The sequence below is a fragment of the Engraulis encrasicolus genome, chromosome 6 (assembly GCF_034702125.1).
Source record: "Engraulis encrasicolus isolate BLACKSEA-1 chromosome 6, IST_EnEncr_1.0, whole genome shotgun sequence".
Lineage (NCBI taxonomy): Eukaryota > Metazoa > Chordata > Actinopteri > Clupeiformes > Engraulidae > Engraulis > Engraulis encrasicolus.
The window spans coordinates 12351006-12363080 of record NC_085862.1 but is presented as its reverse complement, the minus strand read 5'-3'; the positions used below and the strand labels follow the sequence as shown (position 1 = coordinate 12363080).

The window sequence follows — 12075 nt, the reverse complement described above, 5'->3', positions numbered from 1 at the left end:
TGTTGTGGTCCACTGCTCCAGTGTTCCCCTTGCAGGTTGTATTTCTCCAGTGATGGACAGTCTGGTGCCACATATTCCAAACGACTTTTACCTGTCTAATTCAGCTAAGTGATTGGATGGTAGAATGATCACCTGGTGGAATTGAACAGGTAATAAAACGATATCATTTTGAATATGGAGCAATGGTTTGAAACTAATGACTCCATTTTGCCCATCACTGTATTTCTCCAGCATTAACTGTGAATAGCCGGTGCCTGCCCAGTGCCCATATTTCCTATGAGGCTGCACTGTGAATCATAATGCATGCTTTATCGGAATAATTGGTTCGATTGTAGCTTTGTCCATTGGCATTTGAAATCGGCTTGGAGTGGAAGCGATAGCTAGGATGATTGAAGCAGGCCTCTAATTTAAGACTCGCCAACTGGTAAAATGCTGGTGAAAATTCAGTTTGGCCGGTAGAAAAGAAAGCTTACCAGCCATGTTGACCATTAGTGTTTGGCTTAACAACTTCCAACCATTTCGGCTTTTGTATATATGTACAATTTTTTTACAAACTTTTTACAGACCATGTAATGCTTACCTGAACAAGGAGTTTCAGCTGTAACTTACACACTTGCGTGTGAAGTGTGGCGTCTAATTCCACTTAATTTAATAAACACCGTAAGTCGGTCTGCACACAAGTGTCAGCTGAATCTGTCTGCTGAAGTAGTGTTACTTCCTACGAGGCATCTCAGCTGCTATTTGTGTTTGTATTGTTTGTATTGTATTTGCATTGTATTGTATTGTATTGTATTGTATTTGCATTGTATTGTATTGTATGGTATTGACTGATTAGGGCCATTAGGGATCTTTGTGTGCAAGGCTATAAATTCATTTTTTCACTAGTAGCCAATTTGGATAGTAGCTTAAATGTTAAATCTTACTATCTACTTTGACCAGTAGAGTGTGTGTGCGTGTGTGCGTGTGTGCGTGTGTGTGTGTGGCTGGTAAGATTTATTTTCTGCCAGCCAAACTGAGTTTTCACTGGCATTTGACCAGTTGCTGGTTGTTAATTTAGAGGCCTTTTTGTATGCATCTGGATGTTGAGAGGCCACTAGCATTGAAAGATCAAAATGGATTCTTTGTTCAGCTACCTACCTACCACCCTTGAGTGTACTACAATGTGCAATAATGTGTATTAGGTTTTTGTGTATGTTTGTGTACTTGTCATCTCGGCTCCTATTTGTATGTGTGTATTGACTATAGGGCCATTGGGGATCGTTGTGTAGATCTGGATGTTAAGAGGCCACTAGTAGTGCATTCAGGCCGACTGAGAACCGTGCTGGAGCCCGTTCCCGCACCTAATCGCGAACCGGCCGTCGTGTTCACGCCACAGACATTTGCGTTCGCGAACCGGAAAATTGGTTCGCAATGCGAACCGCAAAATACTAGGTTTTTCTCTGCAAACCGTGACGACAGCGCGTCCGTCAGCAGGTTCATCCGGGTAACACAGTCACGTGCAGAAAAAGTTCAGAGCCCGGTATGAACACAGGCGGTTCGCAGACAAACACTTTAGTCCCGAACGTAACTGGTGCGAGCACCGACACCGGCTCCGTTCTGGTCGGCCTGAAAGCCCTATAGTTGGAAAAGGAGAAAGATCAAAATGGGGTTCTTAGTTCAGCTACATGCCCATCACCCGTTTGTGTACTATATGCGTCATAGACATCAAGCGTCCCACTAAACCGCACAGCAGGGAGCAGGAGCTGTTTCTGGACTTAATTCATTGTAAGTCCCTCTGGATAAGAATGGACCGTTGGATGAATGCTTTAAAGAAACATTGAACTGAGTTTGTTTTGCCTGATGGTTTGTGTTGCTGCGAGTGTAGTGTGTAGCAGCTAATCAGTTGCTAGTTGGTATTGGTTTGACTGCTGTTTGTTTACCTTTTAAGGATCTGTGCATGGATCTGAGAGCCACTTGCCATCAAAGGTCAACATGGATCTTGATTGAACCTGTGCTCTTTTGTTTTTGTGTTTGTCATGGAAGCTGCCATATGAAGGTTGTGTCTGTGATTATTCTCCTTCAATCAGGTCATGGCGGTCAAAGAACATAGATCAGATTAATGGTGTTCAAAGTGCATACAAAAGCTGTCTACTGAACAAACATTCAAATACATTACATGCAGTGGCGTGCACAGACGTTTTGGGGGGGGCTCCGTAGGGGCCCTCAATTGTCATACCAGTCGCAGTACACACACAAAAAAATGGGCTGGATCTTAAATTGTCACTTATGTCAAGTAATCAAAGATGTATATTAGACAAAAGAATAAAATCGCACCAAAACATGTCTATATAATCAGTCCCACCAGGAAATCGCGGGCATTTTCTCAAAAAATCGCGGTAGGAATTGCCAGATGGTGCACGAGGATTTCCAGAAAATCGCGATAAAAGTTGCGGAGCTTCTTACTGTGTTGTTGCGATTTTGTTGCGGCATGAAGTGAAAGGTGCGATTTTTGTTGCGATTTTTAATGTGTTTCCCCACGCTTGAAAGTAAAGGACACTGCCACATTCCAGTCCTCTGGTGTTTTTATATTATTTCCATTTTTATATTATAATTTTGGTTCTTAGGCAAAGCAGGGAAGCTGCCAGGGCGAGTTTTTAGCCAGAATGTCGTCGTGAAAAGTTCCATCTCTTTCATGCTGCCATTACGACACCCTTCATTACGCTGTTTATGGCCGTTTGACTCTGTTTTAAATGTCATTACCGTTTCAAATTGTAAGCATACAAACTTCGTATCATGTCGATATCCATTCCTGACTTAAAAAAGTGGATACATAATTAACTATAAGTAGGCGGGCGGAATTGGGCATGTCCACCCTGAAGAGGCTGCGCGACAGGAACTCTTGTGACTGAAATCCTGGTTAATGTGAGTCGTCTGCTACACATAGCCTGCCTGTGTCGGCGTTTAATTTTCAAGCTTGTCAAAAGCAACACAAATAAAAGCAGAGGGGTCGCTTTCGAAAGAAGGCATAGCCTAGGTTTTTTTTTTGTTCTCCCGCGCTGTCAGCCGGCTTTAAATTAACGGCTGATGATCATCATTCAATGTTCACAGATTTCCTTTTGTGAAGGGTGCTTGCTGAATAATGCTCAGAAATTATATTAATTTTGGTGCTCTTGTGAATATAAAAGACGACGACATTGTTATCTATAAAACACCACGTCGCCTGCAGAACGGAGGTCTCAGCTGTCAATCAATAGCCTACCGTCAATCGCACAAGGAATAGAGAAGGAGAGGGAGAGACAGAACGTAGTTTTCCAATACCCCCACAGCTTTCCAACGTGTCTGCTCTGGTTTTATTCATGTTCAGAGTTCCTTGTCCGTTTGACCGCGCCAGGTTAAACGAAAGTGATTTCACGACACGGTCACCACGGTCACCAAGTGCTCGTATCCAGCCATAGCCCAATTTGCGCGAAAGAGATTACTATATCGGCCAGGCACGCACGCAGCATTCACAATGAAGGATGGAAATTACTGCTTTGTTGTGGACAAGGCATTTGCGCATCTCAATTCGGAGGGAAAATGTTGCCTTCTGTATGCGCACAAGTCAAACACCAAAGTGGTCCAGCAGGTGGACCGCTTTAGAAAAAAGAAAACACATCTTGTTGTAGGAGCCCTATATTTGGCGTAATGTAGATGACTGTCATGAAGTGTTAATTATATATTTATGTAGGCCTACCACATTTTAAAAATGTAGGCCTATTGGTTATGCCAGACTAGTCATACATTTTCCCTCCTGTGACCATGCGAGCAGACGCGCAATGAGAACATGGCGTTTCCTACATTCGTATTTATTAGTTTTTTCCCCCTCACCGACAACTTTGTACATGCAAGTGCTGGGACTGATTGATGGGTTACTTTTTTATAGTATTTTTTATTGTATTATCCTTTTTGAAAGGAAGTTTGCCGACGTCAGTGAAGTCAGCGCAACATGGATTGGTTCAAAGTGTTCAAAGTTGCGGGAAATCGCGGTGATTGGTTAAAGTTGCGCGCTCTCGCGCAGAATTCGTGGGAATTCATTGAAGTTGCGAAAAACGACGCGATCGCAACATCGCGATTTCCTTGGGGGACTGTATAATGTCTTTTGAGGGCCCCATGTTCATATTTCGCCTAGGGCCCCAAAATCGCTAGATCCGTCTCTGCATGCAGCCTCCAATGGACTGCAAGGACTGCCACATGCATAAGGCATACAGGGTAGAGTGTGACATGCTATGGCTTTGCTGATGGCCTAAAAGAGATGTGATTCAAGTGTCAAGAATTTGTTGTCCTTGTCAAAGAACAACGAACTTTGGATCAGAGCGTCACCACCAGCATCACTGTGTAAGACACACAGTACCAATTTCCATGGTATGAAATGTTAAGTGCCATCCCATAAATAAATGACCCCAAACCCATAAATAACCCAGTGTAAGCATCTAGCCAGTGCAAATGCACATTTAGCCAGTATAAACAGATTGTATTACATTGTGCATTTAGCTGACGCTTTCATCCAAAGCAACTTGGGAGTACAATTATGACGAGGTATATTGGGTACAACCTGGAGTAGTGTTGTGCCTGATGCCTTTCTCAAGAGCACTTCGGTCATTGTTGAACATTTAGGGAAGCACCTTCTTCTTAGCGGCAATGATGATATTGAAACCTGCAACCCCAAAGACCACCTGGCCACAAATGCCCCAACTGTACACTATTAGGGCTTTCAGGCCGACCAGAACGGAGCCCGTGTCGGTGCCCGCACCAGTTACGTTCAGCACTAATGTGCTGGTCTGTGAACTGCCCGTGTTCATACCGGGCTCTGAACTTTTTCCGCGCGTGACTGTGGTGCCCGGATGAACCTGCTGACGGCCACGCTGTCGTCACGGTTCGCAGAGAAAACCTACTATTTTGCGGTTCGCACTGCGAACCAACTTTCCAGTTCACGAACGCAAATATCTATGGCGTGAACACGACGGCCGGTTCACGACTAGGTGCGGGAATGGGCTCCAGCACAGTTCTCAGTCGGCCTGGACGCGCTATATGTGCAAAAAGATTGCTACTACCTTATTGTCCATTTTATACACATTTTCTAACTCCAACCTGCATGAACATGGAAACTGGATTGAAGCATCCTGGGTAATTCACATCATTGACAAAGCGTGTGCTGTGTGTCATTTCCTTCTTCTTATAATGTACAGGGTTCTAAATGCTCTCTCTCTCTCTCTCTCTCTCTCTCTCTCTCTCTCTCTCTCTCTCTCTCTCTCTCTCTCTCTCTCTCTCTCTCTCTCTCTCTCTCTCTCTCTGTCTCTCCACTTCTCCTCCAGGCTGGCGAGTAGTGGTATGGGCCAGTGTTTTGCGCGTGTGGTGTGTGGCATCTCCTTCTCGGCGGTGCACTACCTGGTGCTGGTGGGCATCGCTATGGGCGGCTGCGCGATGCTGGCCACGGTCGTCGTGGTGATGGGCAGGAGGGGGGCGCAGCTCTCGTTCATGATCGTCACCGCACTCGCATCACTCCTGCAACTCGGGCTGCTCAACTGTGAGTCTGTAAACACGCACACACACACACACATACACGCACAGACACACACGCGCACACACACACACACACTCATGAAGATCATCGCTACTGCAACTCGGTCTGCTCAACTGTGAGTCTGTGAACACGGACGCACGCACGCACGCACACACACGCACGCACACACGCACACGCACACACACACACACACACACACACACACGCACACATTCATGATCATCCCTACTGCAACTCGTCCTGCTCAACTGTTAGTCTCTGAGCACACACACACACACTCATGATCATCTGAAACTCAGGCTGCTCAACACACACAACACAACACACATACCGATAAAGACAGACACACACCTCTTATGTGTATGGGTATACACACACACACACACACACACACACACACACACACACACACACACACACACACACACACACACACACACACACACACACACACACACACACACACACACACACAGCCTCACATGAGTGTCACTGCCACCGCCCTACTCTACTGTGAGTCTGTCTAATATACACAAATGCAGGGAACATACACGCACACGCACACATGCATGCATACTGTAGGTGTGTAAGGCCATCGTTGTGTGTGTGTGCATGCATGTTCACACACAGAGGCACAAATGCATTCATATAAAATACACACACACACAAACACACACATGCAGACATGCACAAACTTGCCACACATTGCTCAAACAATATTGATAATGGCACATTTTACTGACTGTAATATGATACATGCCCAATATTAAATCTCCTACACACACACACACACACACACACACACACACACACACACACACACACACACACACACCCAGGTGAAAAACCCATATACTTAAAGTGTACTTTTTTTGACCGTACTTAGTACAAAGTGTACTATTTTCGGCGATTTAAAGTGCGCTTCATTGCACTATTAGTGCGCTGAAGCACTACTAAAGCAGTACTTCAGCACACTTGCAGCACACTGAGGATGCTAAATTGGCACCGCTTTTGGACAACTTTAAGTGCACTACAAGCATACTTTTGAAAGTATGCTCCAAACACGCTTTTCATGCATTCGTATGGCATTAATAGTGTGCTTGAGTACACTTCTATAACATTTTATTGTTACTAGAAGTTCAATAAAAGTATATTAACTTCATGCTTCTTTGGACAACATTGGAACATTTTAAGTATGTAAAAAGTATATCATATTAAGTATTGTAAATATATAACAGGTATGCTTGAAGTGTATTTACATTACTCTCCCAAGTACATGAAATAATAATGTTATATTACAATCCATGCTGGTTCTCAGAACTTGCACCTTTCGCACATCCACAGTCACAGTAGTGTTACAGTATACATGCCTAGCATGCCTGACATTTACAATCATTGCATTGTTACAGAGATTTCAGGTACACATTTCATTTTCTTTCAATCTTGACCCTCCTTCCTGCAATTGATCACTTAGATTAATGATTAAGGATGACACTGCAATCATTGGTTGAACAATTATTTCCAACTTACCTCCAACAATGACATGGTAGGAAGTGTGAGCCTATATATACCAGAACATATACGTGACCATCATAATGACGGTGGGAACATGGTCATTTTTTGTGTACCACTTTAAAATTTAAAAACCCCTACAATAAACACAGAATATAACAATGAGTAATATTTTCATGCAAACCAAAAATATTCCTTCAGAATTAATGGCTTTCTGTTTGAGAAATTTACCTCCAAGAAGTGCATTGTATGATGGGACATGCATGATGGTGCATTATGGGTTACACGGGGTGACAATTGAGGCCCAAGTGAACCGAAAACTAGATGTCATTCATTCCCAATGTAATGCACCTGGAGCATGATTAGGATAATGGAGCGCAGGTGAGGAGGATGGAGGTGATTGGTGCACGTGGGTTGGTGAGCAGAGTTTTAAACAGCAAGAAACTAGACTGTGAGGAGGAAGCCGCAAGGAGATATGACTGCGAGAATGCCATCTTGAGGGGCAGGGGCGGTTTTAGGAAATCTGAGGCCCTGGGCAAGAAACAATTTTGAGGCCCCCTTTAAATGATTAATTAATAATCGATGATGTATGCAGGCAGTGGCATAACAACGGAACCCATAAGCAAGATTATCTAGGTGGGCCCCACATTCAATCAATATTTATATAGCACATTATCATACACAACTGTCATTCAATGTGAGAAAGAGAAGAGAGAAAAATATATTGCTATAGATAGTAGATAACTATCACCAAAGGCAGATGAAAACAAAGCTGTTGGGGCAGGTCTTATTTGGACATCTAGCTGGCCCCAGCAGGCAGCATATGACTATGCCATTTCACTTGATTTGACCCTAGACACTACCAGAGAAGACCTAAGGCATCTAAGGATGATATTGCTCAAGCACATCCACAATAGCCTATATTTAGGTTCCAAGGCATTTAGTGACTTTAAGACTATCAGGACTACTTTAAACTAAATTCTCAAAACAAAACAAAAAACCCTCACTGGTAGCCAGTGAAATGACCAAATACTGGAGTGTTGTGATCTCTTTTGCTATTTAGAATTCTAGCAGCAACATGTGGATAAGTTGCACCTGCCTGAGTGACTTTTACAATAGCCAACTCTGCATGTAATAAAAGCAGAGATTAATTTCTCCTTAAGGTGACAAATGATTTAGTTACAGGGATTAAAGCAAAAAAAAGTTATCTGACTGAACTTTTTTTACCGGTTAGGCACCCGATCGAGTATCACTCCGTAACCCTACGAAAACCAATATAGCCAGGCTCTGCCCTCATGACGAAACATACATGCGAGGAATGGTGCCAGAGCCAACGGCATAGGCAGACTGGGCAGTCGCCTAGAGCAGAATAGGCCTATGTCTTGAGGGCGCCAGTAATACCAAAAAGTGCCACAAAATCAGAACTTCAACCAACATAAATCTTTACACTTCACATGAACAATGAATATTCATTATACACTCAGTAGACCTATATAGACTCAGTATGAGTGTACCTGTAGGTACTAGATCAGATGTGCTCAATCAGATGTAGGCCTACAATGCTATGTTTACAGATGACAATTTTGTGCTCAATCAGATGTAGGCCTACAATGCTATGTTTACAGATGCCAATTTCTAAATACAAAAAAAGGAAAGAGGGCGGCAGGCCTAGGCCGCTCACCAGATTGACTAGAACTGGCCGAGAATGGAGGGATAATGGATACTATATCAGACTGCAAAGATTGAACTGAAATTTGGGGCATGTTTTGGTTATTTCCTCTTATTTCTACCCATTGTTTATGAATTGTTCACAACATCATGCAGAATGGATTCACAATGAATGCTGCTTCAAAATGGTAGCTGATCTCACAGAATTATTGACTTGGAATTGCAATGTGTTGATACAGTGAGTGATCCCATTATGGGGTTTTTTGTTGTAGTAGTAGGCTATATTTTGTCTTTCACATTAGAATGGGCAAGCACTGTTCTGGTGAAAGCACTGGTGCGCATTGCTTGCAGTTGTATTTCTGACATTTAAAAAGCCCTGATCATAGCAATCAGAGGGAGAAAACTAGCTTTAATTATTTGTATGTTTTTCACCCTTCGGCCTTTTTCAGTATTCATCCTGTTACAAATAACTTGTTGACGTTTACAAACAGGGTGCGGTATGTCTACCTCTGTGTTCTACCGTTTTGAAAACTACTGGCTACTTTTTTGCTTCTCGATGTGCGGTGCCAAGCACACGCTTACCATTGATTTAAAAAACGTCGCCGATTCTTCCTATGCGCACGTGTTCTACAAGCTGACAGGACGCAGCAGACACGACAGTCACAGACATACGTCTGTCGTTTACAAAAGTAACACACTTTCCCAAGCTTGTCGCGCAGCTTTCCACTCAAATCAAGGCAAATCACCCACCCATCAGTCCTGAGGGCGCAGTGCGCAAATAGGCTAACTGAACTCAAACGAAACGCATAGTCCGAGAAGATGGTCACAGACGTTGAGCCACTCAAAAACAAGCGCACACACAACTGTTGCTGCTGCACACTATTCCAGTTAGCAGAAATAGCGTCACACAGTAACCAGCCTTGAAAGTGAAACAAACGTCGAAACGGCATTTATCGACCATGAGTCCACCCATCAGAACACTGCTTCCCAGAACAAGACGTGGCATAAATTGGCTCTGCCAGGGATAGCCTATCCGTGACCCAAATGCAACCCATTTTTAACTTATTTCTTGAATATATATATCGGCAACAACAAAGTTAATCTGCTATGAGTACAGATGAGACTGAATTATCCGTTGTCAAAAAGACAACTAGCTCTACACGCAGCCAGTCAAACGCGCTAAACTTTGAGGATGAAACGCATGGTAGGCTATCCTAGTTAGCTGCCATAGTCGTCCCATTGGGGCTATGAATAATGCTAGTAAGAGTCACAATGCTTAAAAGGCAAACCCTTCATGAAAAGGACATCATACGCAGTCGAAGTAAACTATTCATTTTTTTTCTTTCTAAATATCTGCCACGGCAGGTGCAATGATATGAAAACGTCACTACACTTTATACATTGTATTACAATAGTTTTCTTTTCTGCCATCAGCAACAATGTTACTTATTTTTTTAATCTCTCGCGTTGCGCTGCCACAGAATTGTTGACCGCTCGTGTACTTTTTTTTGGAACACGGAAGAACAGGGGATGACCCAAAACTAGGCTACTGATGAGTGAATGTTGTATCACACCGCCAATGGTGGAGTAGCCCAACTACATCCACACCTCTCGTCCCCTTCTCATGACCAGGAGTGCTGTCGATTTGAGTTCAGTTGGAAAGTAAAAATTGTAAATTAATTGACATAAATTATACGGACGGAAATCCGTCCAAACGAAAATCCAGTTGACGGAATTCCGTCGTAGCGACGGAAAACTTTAATCCCTGTGGTTATGCTGTTGATGTGAGCATTCAGCCTGCAACACGTGAGAAATAGCCAGGATAGACCCACACTCGTTCCATAAATGGGAAAAGAAGATAGAATGAGACAATTCGCGGTAGAGGGTTGATTACAAAAGAAAACTTAAAAAAAAAATGGTGATGCTCCCCTTCAACTAAACATAGCCCATAGCACAACACACCGATGAAAACACAGTCACGAGTCGACACACCACGGTGCACCATAACGCACACTGCACTCTTGAGACAGTTAACACCCAATACAGAGGAAACGGTGACTGAAGTAGACACTATTGTGTTTCAGAAACCGAAATTAGGCAACAAACGAGAAACAACAGGCACCTTGTGCCAACTGCGCGTGCACACATCTGTTGAATAGTTAACAAGTCCCCTCTCTAGTTCTAACTAATAACTATATCGCTCACAACTCTGAAGTAACCCAGCTTGCTGCGTGACGTGATATAACAGCTAGACTACAATAACAAAACTTCCGTCATGCTAACCAGAAATAAATGCAGCGAACCGACATTAGAGCTATCAACTTTTGACTATAGTTACACCGAATGACAACAATGCGTGAAGTATGTCATGATACGGTATCAAAATTGTGCTGCGGCGGACATCATGATTGAAAGGAATAAACCCCTACCGTGCCTTCTTTGTAGCTTCTGTACAATATCCATTATGTTCATGCTAGCACTGGCGATTGAAGGGACTTGGTCATTTTACAATTCTGTCTCTGAAGTAAAGGAGCGCGGAGCACAAAGTAACGCAGGGCAATTTGTAACACGGTCTTTTTATCAAGATGCACAAATCATGTTCTGCCTACATCCATAAACAAGGTCAAGAAGGCATGCTACAACATAGGCAAACGACTGAGTTTTCACTGACAACCATGACTTAATGTGGCTTATTATCATGAAAGGACAAGCTCCCCGAATCAGCTCTCTAGGGCAGGCTGACATTAGAAATAACGGTAGAACATTGCCGATGCAACTGGCGCTCTCTCCAAACAGCCAGACAGGCTACTACCGGTAGGCTATAATGTATCCCACAATGCAAGGCCGCAATGTACAAAAATAAATCAAAGAAAATTCACATAAATATCGTTCTTTTATGGTCTTCATTTATATTTGAAACATTTATTTGTATAATTCTACCACCCATGTGACCTACAGTTGCTAAAAGTAGGCCTAGCCTACTATTCATTTTCTTGTGGCATAATGTTGAGTTCAAATTTAAGTCCCACCGTCGTGCTGAAGTGTGGCACTAGCTATATACAAGATGCCATTATTAAGCATTACATTATGTGATGACAGTGCAAGAGCCTTGAATTTGCACAAAGACTTGTACTTTAAGTCGCGCAGGAACCGTTACATTGACCTGAGGGGCCCCGTGCTGTAATGTAAGGCCCCGAGAGCCCGAATGCTCATTCCAGGTGGAATTGATGTGGGGGACGACGGGGCCCCTAAAAGTCCGGGGCCCCGGGCAATTGCCCGACCTTGCCCAATGGTAGAACCGTCCCTGTGCATGAGGGGAGAGAGAGGTGAGAGTGGAGCGGCAAGATGGGAGACGT

The 12075-nt window shown here is 43.4% G+C and overlaps 1 protein-coding gene across 1 annotated transcript in view; it reads left to right on the top strand.

Annotated features, from left to right (window-relative positions):
* Positions 1-12075, top strand: part of LOC134450702 (solute carrier family 22 member 23) — a 48177-nt gene that overhangs the window by 25613 nt on the left and 10489 nt on the right. Inside the window, exon 7 of the mRNA XM_063200648.1 lies at positions 5331-5542. Coding sequence (XP_063056718.1) covers positions 5331-5542 — 212 coding nt within the window. The remainder of the gene's footprint in view (positions 1-5330; positions 5543-12075) is intronic.